The sequence below is a fragment of the Palaemon carinicauda genome, chromosome 44 (assembly GCF_036898095.1).
Source record: "Palaemon carinicauda isolate YSFRI2023 chromosome 44, ASM3689809v2, whole genome shotgun sequence".
In the NCBI taxonomy this organism is placed as follows: Eukaryota; Metazoa; Arthropoda; class Malacostraca; order Decapoda; family Palaemonidae; genus Palaemon; species Palaemon carinicauda.
Window position 1 is genome coordinate 8,897,903 of NC_090768.1, and position 22,500 is coordinate 8,920,402.

Genomic DNA, 22,500 nt, shown 5'->3' on the forward strand with positions numbered 1-22,500 from the left:
TGAATAAATCAACGCAGTATCAATCACTGGTATTTGCATAGACCATTTAACTTACTTGATTATAGGGAACGAAGACCTCTTTGTCCTGAAGGGTCTCACTATTAATAGATACTGGCGATAAAGATTTTTTTTATTCTGAATTTTCAATGACCTTTTATCTGTTTCTGCCGAGTGAAACCACTCCAACCACAATTACCATGAACAGGTTTAGAACCCGTTTGGTGTGAGGTCCTCCTGTGACAAGAGCTGGGCGTCCAGCGACAATTTGGGCAAAGGAATGCGCTGGACGGAGTGTAGGCCGCTAAAAGTTGAAAAAGAATAAACTTGGGGCTCCCTGATGACTGCCATTGTTTGACAGTATATCAAAATTTTAGAACATGGCAGTATTGTTGATCTCTTCAAGTTATGTGTCATTTCGTATTCCTTATGTCAAAGAAAGAAACTTTATTTTTATTTCTTTTGAGGTTCAAGATAATATTTTCCAGGTTCAGTTTATTAGAGCCTCAAGGAAGTGTCTGTTTCATATGGGTTCAAGAAAGTAATTTTCAACGTGTGTCTCATCGAACCTCAAGCAATTTTCAAAGACAGTTTGATTTAGGTTCAAGGAAGTAATGTTCCATAAAGCAGATTCGTCAGGGTTCAGAAAGTCATTTCGAAGAAGTCAGTTTTATTGAGATAAGAACGTTAAAAGGTTAAAAAGAAATAGGCCGAAAAAGTAATTTAAGAAAATTCGTTTTACTGATGATTTTGAATCTTATTTTCTACTATTCCGTTTCGCTAAAGTTCAAGAAGGTAATTCTAAAAGGCATTTTTCCACTTTATGGCCAGAAATTCATAATCCATAAACATTTTTTTACCTTATTCGGATGAAGCGCAATAGCTAGCACGAATAATTGTAACATATGATCATTGACTTCCGCAAGTTCAGTATGTTTCTTTTGATTGCAATTTCAAGCTATGTTTTGTGCCGATTGAAATATGTTTCTTGATTTTTTTACTTTTTTTTTTTTGTAATCTATTCTAAGGAATTTTCATTTTTATTTTATTTTAGATTTAAATTATTTGAATTAGTTACATGTTCTCAGGGGTTCCCTTCACTGACGAGGACAGTGTTGTAAACCATTCTGCTCTCTCTCTCTCTCTCTCTCTCTCTCTCTCTCTCTCTCTCTCTCTCTCTCTCTCTCTCTCTCTCTCTCTCTCTCTAAGAGTATATATGTATATATATATATATATATATATGTATATATATGTGTGTGTGTGTGTATATATATATGTATTTACATATATACGCATATACAGTGTACATTGAGGGTAATTTTATTATTAAAACCCTTGATTCTAATTTTTTATTTTTTATTTCAATTCATGTTTTCCTCTCGTTCCCCACGGAATCACTGACCCACTGGTAAATTCCTTTAATGATAAATATTTCAAACTTTAGCGTCGATAGAAATAAGGGTAATTAGTAGGACAAAACCTACTCGGGATATTCTAAATTTAAATTCCGATAATTTATATGCAAGTACACAATTTGAGTTTAAGAAGATTCGTAAAGAAACAGTAAATGCTTCATTGATCAGTCGTTGTTGCTACTGAACTTTTAAGCAATTCAGTACCGGGTGTAAATTGAATTCAATTGATGAGCTTCCTTCCGCGTGCATTTGCTTAGAAGTCTGTGTAAAGGTGTGCATTCTTTATCATTTACAGTAAAGTGAACAGGTTTCCTTAACAAGCTAAACTTGAAATCTAGAAGCAATACTTTGGGTTTAGTCGCATTTTTTTTTGAGCCCAGCCCTGACACGCACCCAGAAATACCTTTAATAGAGCACCAATTGTGTTTTGGTCATTGCTGAGTAGTTGTCAAATATTTATATTCTGATGCGTGGGTATCATTACATTGGTCTTGAATACTGCTGCGAATTACAAGATGTGAAGCAAGTTATGTATTGTCATAAAACATCTATATTTTTATACTGGGTTTTCATATTCATCTTTTACAAATATAAATTTTGAAAATAGAAATATAAAACCTAGAAAGAAGATATCTTTGGTGTTTCTTACAAAATTAGTCTGTAGATTTTTACTTTAGAGATCATCGTGGGATAAGGATTCAATAAAAAAAAAAGTTTAAATACTTGATAATTGATATTTAGATGTTGCAAGGATTGGTAGAGTTGCTTGTAAAAATGTTCAAATTTTTTCAGATATAACTTGTAAATGAAATTAAACATATACATTATGATTTCTTTCCATAGACAGGTTTTGAAAACAAAGATTAATGCATAGTTATAACATCATTTATGAGTTACAGCCACTTGCTCTGTTACGCTGAAGCAAAGCATAAAAAAAGCTTCATCACGATCAAAGCTTAATTTTGGTGTGAAATTAATTTTAAAAACGACAGGTGGCAGGTGTAAGTGAAAGGTGGTGTCATTGCCGATCCCGTGACATTTTCTTGAAGAAGTTACGGCCTCATGTGTTTATTCATTGAGCAATTGCCTCTGATGTTGTAATGGTTGTACTTCATTAGTTATATGGAGGATAGGATTAGTAGGTGTATATAGATCGAAGTACTTTTGAGAGAGAGAGAGAGAGAGAGAGAGAGAGAGAGAGAGAGGTGCATTAAAACTGGATTACTTTGAGAGAGAGAGAGAGAGAGAGAGAGAGAGAGAGAGAGAAGGTACATTAAAACCAAATTACTTTGAGAGAGAGATGGTGCATTAAAACCGGATTTCTTTGAGAGAGAGAGAGAGAGAGAGAGAGAGAGATCCTTACAATCCGAATATTGTTAAGCTCTACCATAACTAGCATACGCGACCCGTCAAAAATGACTGCTAAATATTTAGATAGATATGCACACTCACCTCCCTCTCATCCGGGTATGAGTACTTCTTTCCCCCTACCCGAGGGATAGAGAGAGACCGATTAGTTATGTGTCTAGTAATGCGGCTTGGCGTGACCGGAAAGAAATATGTATATATTTATATATAGACTATATTATATATATGTATGTATATATATATATATATATAAATATATATATATATATGTATATATATATATATATATATAGAGAGAGAGAGAGAGAGAGAGAGAGATCCAGACACTTGCTCTTAATATATAGATAGTGGAGATATTATTTGTAGTATGTTTTCTCTCTCTCTCTCTCTCTCTCTCTCTCTCTCTCTCTCTCTCAGGTACCGGCGCCCCTTCTTCCCGTCTCTTGTTTTCCTCTCAACTTCTCAATGAAGCTTATACACCACCTCACTTGATAAAGTGACTTGCATGAAACAGAAAGTGAATGACCTTAAGCTGAGAGAGAGAGAGAGAGAGAGAGAGAGAGAGAGAGATACTGGCGCAGCAGGCTAGCTACTTCACTCACATGTTATGTAAACAGTGATTTCAAGAGACATATGATACAAGGTTTGATTTACGACGTTCTACGTACCGATGAATCTCTCTCTCTCTCTCTCTCTCTCTCTCTCTCTCTCTCTCTCTCTATTTGCACATTTGTCTGTCTATCAGTTTCTATTTATCTCACTCAAGCTAATTCAAATTACGTAAACAAATTCATGAATATTTACTCTTTTCACCTACGTAAATGACCGACCAGTCGTGCCATAAGCATTTTTTGCGCAGCTCGGCATTTCTGCATAAATAAAATTAAAGATAAACATATTGACAGACAGCCAAAAGGACAGGTAAATAGACAGCCGTAGTATTGCTATCCGTCAAAACAGAGAATAAATTGGTGCTATTGAGGTAGGATTTAAAAATAAGATTTTCAGGTTTTCATTTTTCTTCGTATTTTGCAGTTTTAGCGGTTTTCAACTAGAAATAAGTTAGTGTTGTGATACTGGCCATTGGTGGATGGATACTTTTAAGAATTTATTTAAGTAAGCAAGTGTCTTTTGTCTTGTCCTTTCCAAATTGAAACACTAATAATATAACTTACATGCGAAACTAACTAAAAGTAGGATTTAAAACATGCAAAGCTAAGTAAGCATGTTTTAGAGAGAGAGAGAGAGAGAGAGAGAGAGAGAGAGAGAGAGAGTGAGTAAAATCGACACATTGTTTCCTGAATTTATATGTCAAGAAAGGATAACTGAAACCATTAAGTACTGACGTTAGCCCAGATACCAAAAACATCGCTTCGGCTTCAACTTGTCATATTTCGCTCGTTTGCGACAACGTCGTCATAACTCAAAAATAGCTATTTTTCAGGAGAGCCATTTTAATCAATTAAAACACTCACATATTATGTTATGTCGTTAGGACATTTAGCACCTCTAGTGATCAATTTTTTAGCTACAATTATGACTCTTTTGCCAAAAAAATCAGCATTTGAAGATTAATATGTCTATATGGATAACTCAAAAATATATTTTTTTGAGTTATGACGTTGTTGTCGCAAGCGAGCGATTTGAGAAGATGATTAATCTGGTTGGAGCTATTTACCAAGAGTGGTTAAGATACGCAACATTATATTAACCCGGCGGTTATACTCCAGCGTTATAATCGAAAGAACTCTCAACCTTCATAGTTAGCTAATTTTGTAATGTATTACGAGAGTAGGTTATAATCCAGCTCATTTTCAACCCTCGAAATTTATAGATATGATAATAATGATAATCGTAACAACGATAGTTAGAATTATTAAGTAGTATTAATATATCAATAGTATCAATAATGATCGCATTTGTCATCTTCAACTGTAACAATGGATAATAATTATTATTATTAGTATTATTGTTACTATTATCATTATTCTTCTTCTTCTTCTTCTTCTTCTTCTTATTATTATTATTATTATTATTATTATTATTATTATTGCTGTTGGTAAATCTGCCAAGAATGACGTTAAGCCACAAATCGTGACCATTCAAGACTCAAGATGCACTTCATAGTGCATGGGCTGTGCCCTGTTTTTCTAATCTATTTTCAGCTAAGAAGGAATTCCCCAATTAACCTTGCACCTTTGTCATTAGTTCCAAAAGCATTTTTACCTCTCCATTTTAGGTACGAATCTTAATCGAGCACTTTTCATTGGACGCTGGAGTGTTAACCAAGTGTGACTTTCAGGTTTTTTCCGCCTACACGAAGGGAATCGAGACAAGAGAGTTATTTTGGTCCCTTGGATATGATTTCGTTGCTTTAACTCAAAATGATGAACGTTGTTGCCTTTTTATATTCATAGTTACTTGGACTTTTAGCATTGAATAAAATTACGTTGACTCCTAAGAGTTAACGTATTTACTTGTTTGACTTTCAGGATAAGACATTGGCTGCGACTGGGTGTATGTCAAAATCTTTAACATGCTCCGCCCAGACGCATCGTGAGTGGTCGCCACTCACATGGTCTTTGCTCCACCATGGCTCGCAAATAAACATTATCTCATTGCTCCTCGGTTTTGGCAAGCAGTACATGGATGTGCTAGCATGCCAGCCGCATGGGTTTTTGTTAAAGTATCATAATTACCTATGATCTGTATTTTTATTGTGACTAAGTACACTGAGGCATTAAGAGTACAGCTGAGCAGAAGGAACGCGTCAAATGATCAAATTCTTCACAACATTTCTGTAGAATTGTGAGCCCGTACACTACTCTAATTTTGTTTTCGTAAAACAATTTCACCTCCCTTACATCCAATTAATCGTAAATTGTTTTCTTCCTCCCTAAACAGTTGTATAATGTTAATGATCTAGTAACCAAACAACATCGGGTGGCCTTATTAGCGACAAAACTTGATTCGCCTAACAAGAATTTTGCAAATACAATCCTTGGACCCAGAAAAAACAGATTAAATTATAAGGGGAATTCTCAGATTTTGCGAAACCGAAGTCAGAAGCAAAAGGCAAAATAGGTAGCACAATTTAAAGGTTAGATTAAGTTGTTATAAGTTGCTTATTATCCATGACTAAGCAATAAGACGACAGAACAACATACTTGTATAGCTACAATATGTGCATTTTTTGTTTAAATCGAGAATAGTTACTCCGTTAAATAAAGTATACAATAAAATATTTCCTAGCCGTACATAATCATTGCCTCTGCGCGATTTCTGGTAATATTTTGTTCGGTCTTTGAAAAAAGTAGCTTTTCAGAAGTCTGTTGGCCAAACTTCTTCCATATGGCCTTTCTTTCTCGTTTGAATTTCTTTAAAAGCCGTTTGCTTAACTGATATAAATATACTTCTGTTGATGACTTGAATAATTCCTCACTTGGTTTTCTCATCCAATCTTTTCTTCTTCTTCCTTATCTCTGTCAACTTGCAATTCCCCCCTTTTATGATATCTCATATTTTTGCAACTATCGATACATATCTTGTAACTTTACTATTATAGAAATTTGTAAAGAATAATCACAAGTTACTTTTTGGGATTCCAAAGAAGTTTGTTTTTCCTTTCATTCTCCTTTACAACTTTATTTTTCAAGTTTGCCCGTAGATAGCGAAATCAAATTTCTTTAATATATCATTACTGTGGATATTGCAATTTAACTTGTTTGGAAATCATACATCTAAAATAGAGGAAAGGAATAGATTAAATGCCAAACTTGTCATAAGGCGTCGTTGAGTTTCTTGAATACGTGCTTTGAAGGACAGCATCCTTCCCCCTCGACCAACTTTATCGTTCGTTGAGGATCCTCTTCACATAAGTCATATATTCCAAGATCTACCTCTCTTTAGACTTTGCTATACCCAAGCCAATAATTCTCGGAGCGTTGGGTCGATTGCTTCCTGAAGAGTCAAACCCCCTCCTCCTCCTCCTCCTCCTCCTCCTCCTTCTTTTTCTTCTTCTTCTTCTTCTTCAGACTTTGATAATAAGAGGACCTTATCGTTGGGCACCATATAAACAAAATGCACTCTAACCCATTATTATACAAAAGTGAAGTTATCCTTTTGGTATTTTCCTGTTCGAGTGCCTCTTCATAACCAGAGTCTAAAGTCTATTTGTAAATCTTGAACATAACCATTGTAAATCGCCTGCTACGTGTGAAAAAAATATTCTCTTTTACCTATTTTTACACCAAATAATCTTTTAACTTATTGATTCAGTATTTTTCGGTTAAGTTGATAAATTGTTGAGAGAAAGCTAATCGTCTATGTAATCATAATAAGGTCCTGTGTTTTATATTGTTTTTTTTTTTACTGCTCGAAAATGTTACGAGAAAATTTGCGAGCGAATAATAAAAATTACATATTTCCATGTTGCGAAAGTTTTTGCTCGAAGGGGAGTGGAAATTCCCATGCGCAAATTGATCCCCTGAATTTCATAGACATTTCCTATGCGAGGTCGTGACCAGCGACCTCTTATTATCCCTTTCATAGCATTCTGCCTCTTCCAAGTACTGTTCTTGCTTCGTGTAATCATTCTCTACGTGGTCCTTATGATATTTTCCTCTTGGGGAGGCACAATATTTTACTTTTGATATTTGCGAAAAATTTTCTGTGATAGGTTTATTTGTAAATCTACTTTATTTTCATTTATATTAGTTAAGGATAATAAAGAACCTTGAGTTTATCGGTTCTCTCTCTCTCTCTCTCTCTCTCTCTCTCTCTCTCTCTCTCTCTCTTCTTTTCTTTGGCATATTGTGTTCCAAACTTTAGTTTAGAGCATCTTCCCATAAACAGATTCAACCAGATGGATGTTACGGTCAGTCCATGGCAGAATTCTCTATTCAAAATATTTCATTTTCAGAATCTCGCGAGTTATTCTTATAGTCGGAGAGGGTTTCGTGTCTTGCAATCTGCAACACCTCTTATTGTAGTCCCGCCTTCCCTTCCATCAACAGAACTAGCATGCAAGAGATTACTTCTTTGCCATTCAGTGCAGAGCGGTCATTTTCCAAGCCGTTTTCTGTCCAGTGCAATTTCGTGTGTGTGTCATTTTGGTACCGAATTCTGTGCCTTAAGAATCGTCCGACCTCATAGGTCTGATCTACTAAGTAGCTGATCCCATGACGTCCGTCTCTTCTTTGGAAGTGTTGCACAATTGTGTTCAGTATCTCTGATCTATAGTAAAGTGGCAAAAATGAGCTGCTTGGGTGGTTTCCTTCATTAGCTCTTAAAATTGTACAGCTTGAACTGTTGGAGTTGCTACCTTTTATTTGTGTTAAAAGTGGATGAAGTCCTTAGGACATTTTGTTAGTTGATTCGTGTTTATGCAAAAGTGAAGTGGTTTGGCGGTCTCGTTCATGACTTGGCTGGAAAGCTGACAAAATCAAACAGCTCTTTTGTGCTTAATTATCATTCTTGGGGATTTTATTTTTCATTTTCTTATTAAACTTTTCAACAATTAAAATATATATAGAAGGCCTATTATAAGTTTATGGAAAATCGCATGGTAAATAATCATTATATTTTTCTTTGTAAACCTGGCAGTGGCTGCCATTTCCCTAAAATTGTTTGCTATGTTCACTATATATATATACACACACACACACACACACACACACATATATATATATATATATATACAGTATATATATGTACTGTATATGTATATATATAAATATATATATATGCACATATATATCACATACATAGCCAGATGCTTGCTCTTTATCTATCATGTAGGGGAGATGAAACGGATTAAAAAGACCTATTCATATGGCAGACCTCTCTCTCTCTCTCTCTCTCTCTCTCTCTCTCTCTCTCTCTGATCCAATGTTCTGACTTTTGATCCTCTTTCCTTAGGGACCAAAGACAGACTTAACGCCTTTTTGAAATCCTTCTCCGGAGATTAAGTCAAGGAAAATGGCATTAGATTCCTAATCGGTTTAAGGGGCAGACACGAAGGCGATCAGGGCCTTTTCATCTGGGTTATCAGTGAGATCCAATTGTTCGTCTTGGTTTTTGACCGTCATTAGAAATGAGAGAAGACAAGGCAAACTGTTCTCGTGGAGAAATAGATTCATTTTTATTGTTTCTATAATAGCAGTGTTCGTTATAACTTATGTTATTGTTTTATCCTTCGTGATATATTTTTTTATTGTTTTCTATTGGTAGTAGTAGAAGAATCTGTTTCAGTTCTTAGTAATCTTTATTGAATGGGTGGTGAGTTTATTTTAGGGAAGAAGATAACTTTTAAAGTAGCATAACTGATTATCAGCTTTTCAGAAGTAATGTGTTACACATCATCAAACGAGTGCAACCTTCACGACCTTGTCGTTGTAACATGCATTTTAACGTCCATCAAAATTCAATATATTCGTGATAAATAGATATTTGACTATTATGTGACATTGTTTTTATGTTACTTTTTTTAATATTTCTGTCACATTAAAATAATACATTTCTAGTGACTGTATCTTAAGGTAAATTGTGCATTTAACCTTCGTGAAGAAAATACTGTATAGACGTAAATGAGTCATTAAATTTATTATTGTTATCTAAGCAAAATAATCGAAGGACACTTCGCGCGATTTTAGTAAACATCTTAATTGGCGGTTTTTCATTGTCGAATTTAACCACGAGCCTGTTAATGGCTCATGTTATTTTAATGAACAATTCAAAGGTCTGGATGTATTAGGAATAAACAATGTCCTTTTCATGAGGAAGATAATTGGATGTGATATGTAAAACCATCAGGAATTTCTCTCTCTCTCTCTCTCTCTCTCTCTCTCTCTCTCTCTCTCTCTCTTAATAACTGGTTCTTGTGGCTAGTTTGAGAGTTTCTCGGTGCCCTTACAATGGGACCCTCTATCTTTCGATCTGTGAATCGGACGATGGTAGGGAATGTACGGGGATGCTTCATAATAATAATAATAATAATAATAATAATAATAATAATAATAATAATAATAATAATAATAATAATAATAATAATAATAATAATAATAATAATAATAATAATAAAAGCCTCAGTTGGCGTGAATAGTGAATTGTCAGCAGCCAACTTTTGTTGGTTAAATCTTGAGATGGTGACTAAGGGATAGACAGACAGAAATATTATATAACTATTCCAAATAAAAGGCATTGACGCGGCTATCGTTACTCCAGCATCAGATGCCTCTCTCTCTCTCTCTCTCTCTCTCTCTCTCTCTCTCTCTCTCTATATATATATATATATATATATACTGATAATAATGATTTTATTCATATTTATCCCCTGTATCCTTACTCCGTTTGTGATGTATTAAAATAGAATAAATCAAATGGAAATTTAGGATTTATATTTTCATTTTGGCTTGTAACTAAACGCCGAACTTTTTCCAACTAGAAAAATGATTTATTGGTCCTCATACATTATGATCTTGGGACATTAGGTCTTTACTTAAGTTGCCGCTTTCGTGGTAAACGCCCTTATTGAATTTCATATTGATATTTTGTGCATTTCGAATTTATGATTTTTTGATCCCCTGAAGAATTTACTGGATTTCCAGGAATATAGGTGGAAGTTTTTTCTCCATGATTAGTTTTTCATAGGAAGTTTTTCCAAGAGAAAATACACGGATGGTATTAACGTTTCTGTTGTTGGTAAGCTTATCTTTTATTGGATACATCCATTCTGCAAAATGTTTAGAAATAAACGAAATGTAAATGTGGAATATATTGATATTAACGCATTTTGTAATTAGTCATTGATGATCTGAATTATATCTTTATTTATATGCTTGCTTAATTGAATTTAAAAAAAAAAATAAAAATTGGAGTAAGACTTCATATATATATATATATATATATATATTTATAGTGTTTATATATTCATCCTGCCAGTTTAGTCCACGTTTCTCAATTATCTGTTTCCATTTTCTTGTAGAAAATTAGTTTAGGATGTTTTTCTCAATTTCCTGAAAAACTTATTTCTTGGTATGTTCATTACTGTTCTTGCCCTCTGCTTTACAGTCATTGAATTTTCTTCACGATAGACAGTTAGAATGAAAGATATTGTTTTTAAGAATTAATTTTTATTTATAGCGACAAACGGGTTTACACACAAAAACACTCCTCATTAAAAAACGCATCTGTTTCAAAGTTACTTACACACTCTCTCTCTCTCTCTCTCTCTCTCTCTCTCTCTCTCTCTCTCTCTCAAGTTAAATGTACTGTCTAATAATACTTGATATTTTTCCATCATATATTGAAATATCGAAGTTCACGCGTTAAATTTATTCTGTAGCACATAATTTTTTTGTAATTAAAAACTGATTTTCAAATCTTATAACATGAGATTTCATATTCGAATTTTTAGTGTAACAATGCCTAAGTATGTATATCGTAAATACCATATATCAGTATAGCATTACCAATGACTTGGCCATCTTTTATGATTTCCTTAGAAACACCTTAATATTGGTCCACTCTAAAGATTCAAAGTATTGCTTTGAATTTGGCAATCTGTTTTCGTCTTCTTTCACAGTTGAGAGGAGGAAAAGGCTTCCGGTATTTTGGGCATGAGTTCTTTGTTCTGCAAGGTTGATTCTTATCGAGAATCGTGTAATTGGGAGAACAAAAACTCATTAAGCGAGTAACTGGACCACTTAAAAAGTGAAAATGCGAGACATGATTTCATTTACTTCTATGTTACTTTTATTTCCATTGGGTTTCGTCTTTTTTCTTTTAATTTGGCCTTCGGTACCTGCTATTCTGTTAGGAAGTGTGTGTTTAATTTGGTCTATTGTGGGGTCCAGTATCCACTTAGAGACTCTATAGTCAATTTTTTTTTAGCGAGGCAGATTTGCACCGACTCGCAGCGGTGCCCTTTTAGCTCGGAAAAGTTTCCTGATCATTGATTGGTTTGACAAAATATTTCTAACCATTCAGCGATCAGGAAACTTTTCCGAGCTAAAAAGGCACCGCTGCGAGTCGGTGCAAATGCGCCTCATTAAAAAATAAAATAACTATAGGTGGCTCCTGGTAGGGTCCTTGTCCATATCGGGAAAACGGGAAAATATAAAGAAGCTAGAATAACTGATTTAAATACCAAGGTCTATAGAATATCCTTTAGAGCGTGATAAATACCAGGGCACTAACGTTCATGTGTCCTGCGAGTATATTACTTGCAATATAAACTCGCCAAGGTAAAAATGCAGTTTCATGTGTATGAAAATTACCTATTTCGGAAGCATTTTTTTATGTGTTAATACTTGAATGAAATCAAGAAAGCTTATTTTTATTCTTTTAAAGTAGTATTTCCAATAAGTTTTCAAATAATTGAGTTTTTTTTATCACGTTGCAAAGAATAGATTTTTTTTTCTCAGAGCTCTGCAGTCAGCGTCATTTCTCTCAATGGAATTCCCCCTCAATTTTTCCTGTTTCTTGTGCCCAGTGGTTGGTGTTACTTCGGGAGAGAGAGAGAGAGAGAGAGAGAGAGAGAGAGAGAGAGAGAGACGTTGTTGATATTGCAGTTCAAGTGTTTAAGCTGAAATTTATTTGAAATAAAGTCCTGTACTATTTCTGCCTCTACGTATTTTCAAGTCTATTTGAATTGGTTTTACTCCGCTTTTCCTCACTAATCCTTGATTCTTGAGTTTATTTGGCTTATTATTCCAACAATTCATTTTATGGCTTTTTCTAACCAATTTCATTCATGCAGCAGCAGTAAGATACTTCCCTTTTTCAATTTTTCTGAGTTTTGATTATTTATTAGAATAGATAAAAATCATACTATTTTTTGTTTTAAGAATTGGACCTCGTCGAAGCATAAGTAATATTATAATATGTATTTGATACACGTCATTTATTATTGAGCATAATCGCTAATTCCCAGTTTCTCCATTACCATTTTAAGACCTCTAGGCTTATGAGCCTATATAATTCATTCTTACTGTCAGACTAAGAAGCTTCATGTTGGAATTCATTACATTTCCATGCCAGAGTCGTTTGACACCGGAGAATGCCGTACGTGAGAAGGGTGGAGATGAGTCGAATTGCCTTTGGAAAAGTTTTAAAAGTATAATTGTTTGATCTCATAGAAAGGAATAACAAGTAGACGGCGAATACGATTTACGATCTGGCTTTTCGTACCCCGGACAGTAGTCATGCGTCAGTGATTTATAGAGAGCTCTCGGGATTTCTTAACAAGAAACGCTATAGTGTTGGGTTTTCATGTTCCAGTTTTTTCTTCTTTTTGCTTATTCATTTTTGGACGGGTTACCTGATTATCATTATAAATTACAAACAGCATCTAAGATAGATATTTTGGTGTTCAAGCATTATAAGAATTCCTTCTCAGAAGCTTTGGTTAGTGACAGTTTTTTTTTTTTTCATTAGATAAGTTACAAATTTATATGCTGCTTAAGCAATAGGAAACAATGATACGAAAGCAGTACAGTAATCAGACATATTATATGTAGAAATGACAGAAAGTGGTAGAATAAGCAAGTCTCTCTCTCTCTCTCTCTCTCTCTCTCTCTCCTTTTGTGGCGTTGTAGTGGGGGGGGGGGGGCTCTGGGTAGTGGATGACAGGGGGGTGTCAGGTGCGTTCAGTTCGTAGCTTACGTATGATTTACGATCCAGTCTCTAATATTTTTTTTTTGGGAGGGGGGGGGGGGAGGGGCTTCATGAAGAGACTAACTGAACCTTACAATAATGCTGAGAGATTTGATGGCTCATAAACCTGTACATTATTGAAAGAGACTGAGATATAAGGTTTCAAAAGGGATCGAGAAACGCACTGCCTCAAAAACATGGGATTGAGCTGGGATCTTTTAAGATTTAGAATTGTTTTTACCTAATCATTTGTTTTGGTTTGATTGATTTATGTAAGTTATTCCTTATTAATTGCCGTATTTGTGTGAGGTATCTTTCATAATTTAATATGTCATTTATGTTGCCATAAATTTACCGGAGTTCTTGGCACGCGTGCTCACACAAACGCACACACACATACACACACACACACACATATATATATATATATATATATATGTGTGTGTGCGCGCGCGCGTGTGTGTAATGTTTATGATATATATATATATATATATATATATGTATATATATATATATATATATACTGCATATATGATTAATTTCTATAATAATGTAATGCAGTGCAAAATATGTCATAGATTTTATTTAAAATTTTGAAAAGTATCACAATTGTTCTTCGATAACTACAGTTTCATTAACCACTAAATACTAATTCTTTATTTCGTATTATAGTTTAAAAGATAGTGATGTTGATTTACATTCGCATAGCAGTAAATGTAATATCATCTAATGACGGATGTCAGTAGTCTTGGTAGTTTTGAGCCTTGTATTTAATATCAATCGATTATCCGTATAATGTTGTAAGATTGTTTATTTCTATAAATAGAATTTTGGTTGAAATATAAATAAACTTGGATGGTTTTGCAGATTGTTTATGTCTATAAATAGAATTTTGGTTGAAATATGAATAAACTTCGATGGTTTTGCAGATTGTTTATTTCTATAAATAGAATTTTGGTTGAAATATGAATAAACTTCGATGGTTTTGCAGATTGTTTATTTCTATAAATAGAATTTTGGTTGAAATATGAATAAACTTCGATGGTTTTGCAGATTGTTTATTTCTATAAATAGAATTTTGGTTGAAATATGAATAAACTTCGATGGTTTTGCAGATTGTTTATTTCTATAAATAGAATTTTGGTTGAAATATGAATAAACTTCGATGGTTTTGCAGATTGTTTATTTCTATAAATAGAATTTTGGTTGAAATATGAATAAACTTCGATGGTTTTGCAGATTGTTTATTTCTATAAATAGAATTTTGGTTGAAATATGAATAAACTTCGATGGTTTTGCAGATTGTTTATTTCTATAAATAGAATTTTGGTTGAAATATGAATAAACTTCGATGGTTTTGCAGATTGTTTATTTCTATAAATAGAATTTTGGTTGAAATATGAATAAACTTCGATGGTTTTGCAGATTGTTTATTTCTATAAATAGAATTTTGGTTGAAATATGAATAAACTTCGATGGTTTTGCAGATTGTTTATTTCTATAAATAGAATTTTGGTTGAAATATAAATAAACTTTGATGATTTTGCAGATCTTACACACACTAAGTGAGTCTTTTGGGCTAAAATCATGAGCCTGTGCTAACACAAAACCTATTTTAATTCTAAAAAAAAAAAAAACCAAACGTCGGTCGCAGTTTATGTCAGTTGAAAACATGAGCCCAGTTTCACTGGTTGTGTTCAATTCTCCTCCGTTTACTCCCAAATCTGTCCTTTTCAGTTTCTGGTCTAGCTGATCTAACGCCGTAGGTCAGAGTCTGTGACAGTTCATGGCTGCTGTTCAGACATTATGACATAGAGCATGATCCCCCAGAACCAAGGCTGCTTAAGTAATGGTTCAATGGAAGTCATCTTCTCTTCAGACAGATTCATGTTCCATGCAAAAATGTACTCTATGACACATCCAAACATATTTCTTTGTAAAAGCTTTAAGTATGCAAATGGTTTATGTATCCAGATTGCTTTTGTTGTCTTTTAAATAGAATATAAACAAGTCTATGTTCATCCTTATCGTGATTCACACCAAATTGTTGATAAGTTTCCTAAATAATGTTGACATAATATTGTTAAACATATTTTGAAAGCAGTTTTTACTTACTAAAGGGAGCAACGCGTCGCATAATAATGTCCTCAAAAGCAAAGACATATATGACAACATTGCAATCTGACAGACGACACCTCTAGCTGTGAGACACGTTCGTCGAGAACGCCGCCGGTATATGTAAGGGGCCCCACTCGAAAGGTCACATGGGACCTTATCTCGCCCAGTTCCTGCGAGGATACGCCCGGATTATTTCTAGTTTGCTGAAACATTTTCTTTTATCAAAGGGATTGAACATAAACCCGTGTGAATGGCGCTCTGGTGTTTTGGGAATGGTTATGGTTATCGCACCGGCGCCATTTTCTCTTTTCAATTTTCCTCTCGCTGTTTAGTTTTATTGCTTCTTGGAAGAGATGTGGTTTGAGAGAGAGAGAGAGAGAGAGAGAGAGAGAGAGAGAGAGAGAGAGAGAGAGAGAGAATTTTTATAGCTCTCCTATCAATACGCGAGAAAATTCAAGGTATAGAATTTCTTTATCTTTGCTTTTTATGTAAATAAAAAAACAAGTTTTTTTTCAGTACATTACTATAAAGGGTCTTTAGTCACTTTCTCTTCAAAAATAACTCCATAGTTGGCAGTGACGTCATTGCATGTCTTTAAATACTGAAAATCATCGAAATTAATAAGATAAAAACCGTTAAGAACTTTCTGTTTATGAGAATGGCCCACAATTAATTAAATCAGTTTCATAGACCAACAGGTAGTTTGTTGAACTGTCCCAGCTTGTTGTGCGTAATGATTCCAAAAATTTTTTTTAGGAGTTGTTGTGGCCCATGTGGTAACGTCATTGACAGGTGATTGCCAAACTGGGGTTTGATTCCTGCTCAAGCTCGATAGTTTCTAATAGTGTCTTCAACCTCACCGTCCTTGTGAGCTAAGGGTGGGATGTTTGGGGGAGTCATGAGCAGCCATTCTGTGAACCTCCTTAGTCCTAGCTTGGGTGGAGAGGAGACTTGGGCGCTGATCATATGTATATGAGGTCAGTCTCTAGGGCATTCTCCTGCTTGATACGGCAATGTCACTGTTCCTTGCCTCTGAAGTTCATGAGCATCCTTTTTAAACCTTTAAAAGACTCCATCTGTGCAAATAATTAGCGAATTCAAACATATAATTGACTCGATTCGACTCCAAGATGGAGGTTAAGAGAATACTCCCTTAAAACTTGACCATCCTTTACATTCAGATCTCCCTGTACAATTCTATCATGTTCGTAATACTAGGCAGGCCGTTAATTCTAATAGCCAGGCCTTCTCCATCATGAGACTCAATACTACACAGTATTCTAGAAGCTTTATTCCAGCTGTTACCAAGTTGTGGAATGATCTTCCTAATCGGATAGTTGAATCAGTAGAACTTCAAAAGTTCAAAGTTGGAGCAAATGTTTTTATGTTGACCAGGCTGACATGAGTCTTTTTATAGTTTATATATGACATATCTGTTTTTGACGTTGTTAATAGTTTATATAGGACATATCTGTTTTGACGCTGTTACTGTTTTTAGAATGATATATTGTTAATTTATTCTCATCATTTATTTATTTCCTTATTTTCTTTCCTCATTGGGCTATTTTCCCTGTTGGAGCCCTTGGGCTTATAGCATCTTGCTTTTCCAACTAAGGTTGTAGCTTGGCTAATAATAATAATAATAATAATAATAATAATAATAATAATAATAATACCACGTGCTGTTGGGAACCGTGATAATCTGTATATATGACTGTTTTGTTCTGAAATATGTATAGAATCGCACAGCATCCGGAAAATATCGATCTGATAATTTTGAGCATTAAATTTTTGCTTATTTTCCAGGGATTAGGTGGATATTTGCATTCTTATTTCCTTATGAGAATGTACTCTTCATCAACATCTCGCTTAGCTTTTGTAAATCATATGATAATAATCTGCCTGAGTATTTTTAATTTATAAGACAAAATATATTCTCGCAAACTTTGTCTCACCCTTACAGCTGGAAACGGTTTTTTTTTTCCTATGCTCTAATTAACTCTAGCGAATAAACTCGTTGTTGTTTACCATGGGAATTTAATAGAAAAAAAAAGTCAGATTTTTATCACCTGATCAAGAGCATGCTTGAAATTTGCGCAGTCAGGGAAGAAAATACGAACGTTTTTAAGAACTTAATCTGACAAAACGGGTTTATCGGGGGAGCTACGTGGGGCTAGGAGAATGAGACAGACAGACAGACAAACGGAGAAGGAGTTGGTTGGTGATTCTTAAATTGTTCTCACATATTTACTTACCTTTTTGAGAAACTTTGGATCTCTGGTGACATGTCCGTCCTCTTACTTTTCTATAGGGAACTAGCCATATATCCCAAATCCTCTTGATTGAATTTCAATAATGTAGGCCTGCTTTGTTCCATTGTTTCATACTAGTGTACGCGACCCGGCAAAACAACGGTGAAATGTTTAGATGGATACACACACATGCACACGACCCCCCCCCCCCCCGCAACACACACACACAAGGGTATGATTACTACTCTCCCCTACCTGAGGGATGGGAGAGTGGCCGTGACCGGATATATATATATATATATATATATATATATATATATATATATATATTGTATATAATATATATATATATATATATATATGTATATATATGTATATATATATATATATATATATATATATATATATATATATATATATATATATATATAGATGTTACGGTCAATATCTAAATCCAGGCAATTTGTAAAGTGACTGAACTTTTCAGGCAATATGTGAATTGCCTGGTTCACCCTGTCAATTTACAAATCAGCTAAAAATTGCAGACAATTTATAAATTGACTAAAATTCTAATAGATTTTCTTGGCATATTGACTGGAATGAACCCCGGTATGGATATTCTGTCAGTTTACCTATTGAAACTTTGTGTGCTGTTTTTTATCACAATTAAGGCCTTCAACTGATCCCGGACACTGAATATGCATTGGTTTACCATGAAACATTAACAAGTCTGGTCAAAGAAGTTTAAGTTCCGAAATGTCAAATGTTGTAAATTTACTGCCATTATTGCTTTCAAGAATTTGAGATCGCCCAAACATTAAAATTATGTCCATTTGTTGGAATGCATCATCAGCGGCCCTTTTGGAAGTTAAGGGACAAAATAAGCAAGACTTTTTTTAGGTGATCTTGATACAACATTATCCACTTATATTTACCTTTCATACAAGACTGCATGTCAACAAGATCCACCTGATTTGACAAAATTGGTCGTAAATCTTTTCCGTTTCTTTTGACACTGAACTCAAAGATTTGAACAGTCCTACAGTATCTCGAGTAACATTTGCATATCTTAATAAAGCAATGACTATTTTATCTCTTTCACCATGTCACATAGTAATATGAATACGTTTTCTTGTGTCCAACTTATCATCAATTTGCACAAAATAAACAGGTTCTTGACTTTTATCATTTCGTCTTTTCAACGCCAACACACTAAAGAACATCATAATTTCCTAGGATGTAATACTGCCGATTCAATTTATCTTTTTGCAGATGATGCTACTTTGAGTTCCTCTATCAGACTCTAGTATTAAATTTTAAGCAGCCGTAATTTTAAAAGAATCAGAGTTTTACTTCAACATCTATTTCTAGTAAAAGAAAAATGCTTCCTCAGAACACGCCATACTTTGTGTGTAAGTACTAGTCTTTCATACACGCACAATAATATACTACCCAGACAACAGCACACAAAGTTTCAATAGGTAAACTGACAGAATATCCATACCGGGGTTCATTTCAGTCAATATGCCAAGAAAATCCATTGGAATTTTAGTCAATTTATAAATTGTCTGCTATTTTTAGCTGATTTGTAAATTGACAGGGTGAACCAGGCAATTCACATATTGCCTGAAAAGTTCAGTCACTTTACAAATTGCCTGGATTTAGATATTGACTGTAACATATACACACACAAACAATTGGTCTTTATCATATGGGGGAGATGGCAAAATTTAACATAATTATAATTTCTTTCGCCAGGACATGTAACAAGAGGCCTTCTTCGTAATGGTAGTCGTGTCTCCAACAGCTGCTGCCCTTAGCAGAGGCTCTGAGGGGGAATCCCTAAGACTCGCATCTGCCAAGGGCGACATCGTTAAGGTCCAGGCTCTCCTGAGGGAAGGCGTCAATGTCAACCATACGGATGAGGTAAGCCATTGTTTACAACTGTTCCTCTGATTTCCATATTTTGGATATGGAGGAAACTTCATTAAAATGCTAATAGTAATGATTAGAGGATTTTGAGTTGGTTATTTATGTTTGAGTGAAAAGTACCAGCGTCAGGTGGGGTCAAGATGGGATGTGGTTATAGACCTCGACTCTACAGAGTGTGACGGGCCTAGAGAAGGTTGCGACTCAAAGACAGGATGAAAGCAACTGAGTAAGTTTATTGTAAAACCCTTTCCTTCATATACAAAATCTCAAAGCAACAAGAATTTTCATGTTCAAAAATCGGCACTGTTACAGTGGAGAAAAGCAGACATGTTTAATCTGGTTCTTTTTAGTGCGAGGGAAGAGCAAAGATACAAGCATAATATATACACAAAATGAACTATGTACGATTGTGTGACACACGGTTGGTACAAGAGTTACAGAGATTCAGTATAAACAGTATATTGTGTTGATTATGTTTATTATCGTGAGTTTTTTTTATATCTACTGCTTTATTAATGTATTGTTCATCGATAGGAGCAATTTAGCTTACTTGGTGTTAATTCATTACGTTATAATGATAATTTTGTTCTTAGTTTTGTCAGGTACATACACTTTCCAATGTCTAACGTTACTATGTTAGTTTTTTCTTTCCTTTAATGATTTTGTTTTATCATGACTTAAATCATCGACGTTTTTAAAATACTTAAATTACGAAACTGGATTTTATTTCCTTTATTATTTTATTTATTTATCTTTTTTGTCAAACTGAAAAGATGATTCTACCACTGTAAACGCCTAATCCATCCCAGTAACTGCAGGACAGTCACTCCCTTTGTAAATAACAAATTATAGTTTTAATTGATTGTTTTTAAGTAGCTATTTTATAAACCCTCCTTCGTTCAAGAGCTCCTCCCAGTTTCTTGCGTTTATATTAAGCCATGTTGAAATGAAAATAATATTGCATTTATGAAGAGGAAAAATAATCCTTGAACTCTTTAAATGTAAAGAGATGAAATTTACGTAAGGTGGAGACATTAATCCATGATATATCTCATTCGACATTGTGAAAATACAATATGAAATGTTGCTTTATTTTTTCATAGAAATATTTTTCACAAGCAATCAAAGTTATGGCATGCTTTATTTGGTCCAATGAAAGCATTTCTAGTAATATCGTAATAAGGTCGGATCCTCGAAATTCGTTTGTTTAAAACATGACATCCAAATATTTTGAGTGTAAATCGGGACTTCTTAAGAAATTGTAATTTTTCTTATGAAAGTCAGTGTATCTGAAGCCTTTTTTCCTGAAGATAAAAACATGGATTAGTCTGAGCATCTGAGCAATCGTATGTGTAGTTAAATGCTTTTAGATTGTAGAAAAATAGCCTAGATGGCCAGTTTGTTTTACGATGACTAACAAACCAGGAATCAACATATTATACAAGCCATATCATTCACTAATTTATGCGATTTGAAGTAGAGGACTGCATATTAACTCTCTCTCTCTCTCTCTCTCTCTCTCTCTCTCTCTCTCTCTCTCTCTCTCTCTCTCTCTCTCTCTCTCTCTCTCTCTCACCTAAGATACATCCCAGACCATCCAAGACTGGAAGATGCAAAATACACCGGAAGATGCATAAGCAACTCTATGGTGGATACACGAGGTGCCTCACACTGAGGGACCTGGGGGAACCCAAACATAGAATAAGGCAATAAAGTAAGGCTCATTTTAGCGTAATAGTAATGAATTTGCAGAATACGAAAAACGTGTTCAAATGAAATTGTTTCCTTTTTATTTCCTGCCCACCTGAAAAGATAATCAGCATTTTGTTTGCGTGCGCCTCCACTCAGCAATTTTTGATGTCATTCCCGTTCCCTGAAAAACCGTAATTCCTCGGTGGTTTGCATTTCCTAAAACCTTCCTTGTTTTATGCGTTTCCTGTTTACTCTGGTACGTTATTGATCGCTTTTTGCCATTCCGTTTTCTTAGTTCAAATTTACGCTTGTATTGTCGTCTTTTCCCATGGTGCCAGTAATGTTTCTTACCTCGCTTCTTTTTTGTGATGGTTCTCTCTGTTTGAAGTCGTCATTATCCCCCGGACAACGTTATTCCATTATCTTTGGGCGCTCTTTCTCACTCCTGCTTTTTTTTCAGAGTTGTTTTTTTCAATTTTTTTGTGGTGTGCTATTTCTCCTGTTAGTAAGGTTATCATTCTTTACCGAAGGTAATTTAAAACTAAAAACTCGATAAAGCGCTTATCTTTAATGCATAAATCTCTCTCTCTCTCTCTCTCTCTCTCTCTCTCTCTCTCTCTCTCTCTCTCTCTCTCTGACTACCTATGTTATCACAAGAAATGGCGCCATCAAAGCTATTATAATGAACTGCCAACATTTCTACGAAAGGTACAGATTCCATCACGGTATAAAATAACTTTTTTTACGTTGCTTCTATGCTTCCAAGAAATTGACCCTCCGTTCGCAACCAGGTAGCAAGAGGGTTGCTCGCGTGAAATGAAGTTCAAATGTCAGTTTCTATATCCCTTTTTTTATGTCGATTTTAGGGGCATGATTACAGAAATGATAAGGATTTTGGATTTTTTTTTATACAGTATATTGCCAATGTATTGTCCTTATTTTTTATGAAAATGTAAAAAATGACTAAAAGACAGTCTCTGTATGATAGGCCTATTAATAATCTTGGGAGAGATAAAAGATACAAGTTGTGTGTTCTAGATCAGAACATCTCATTTCCTTTTTTATGACGC

At 34.4% G+C, this 22,500-nt stretch overlaps 1 protein-coding gene across 3 annotated transcripts in view; it reads left to right on the forward strand.

Moving 5' to 3' along the window:
• LOC137634570 (uncharacterized) overlaps nucleotides 1–22,500 on the forward strand; it is a 183,448-nt gene that overhangs the window by 51,487 nt on the left and 109,461 nt on the right. For all 3 annotated transcript variants that reach the window (XM_068367032.1, XM_068367031.1, XM_068367033.1), the window contains exon 2: nucleotides 19,565–19,732. In XM_068367032.1, coding sequence (XP_068223133.1) covers nucleotides 19,592–19,732 — 141 coding nt within the window. In that variant the 5' untranslated portion in view covers nucleotides 19,565–19,591. The remainder of the gene's footprint in view (nucleotides 1–19,564; nucleotides 19,733–22,500) is intronic.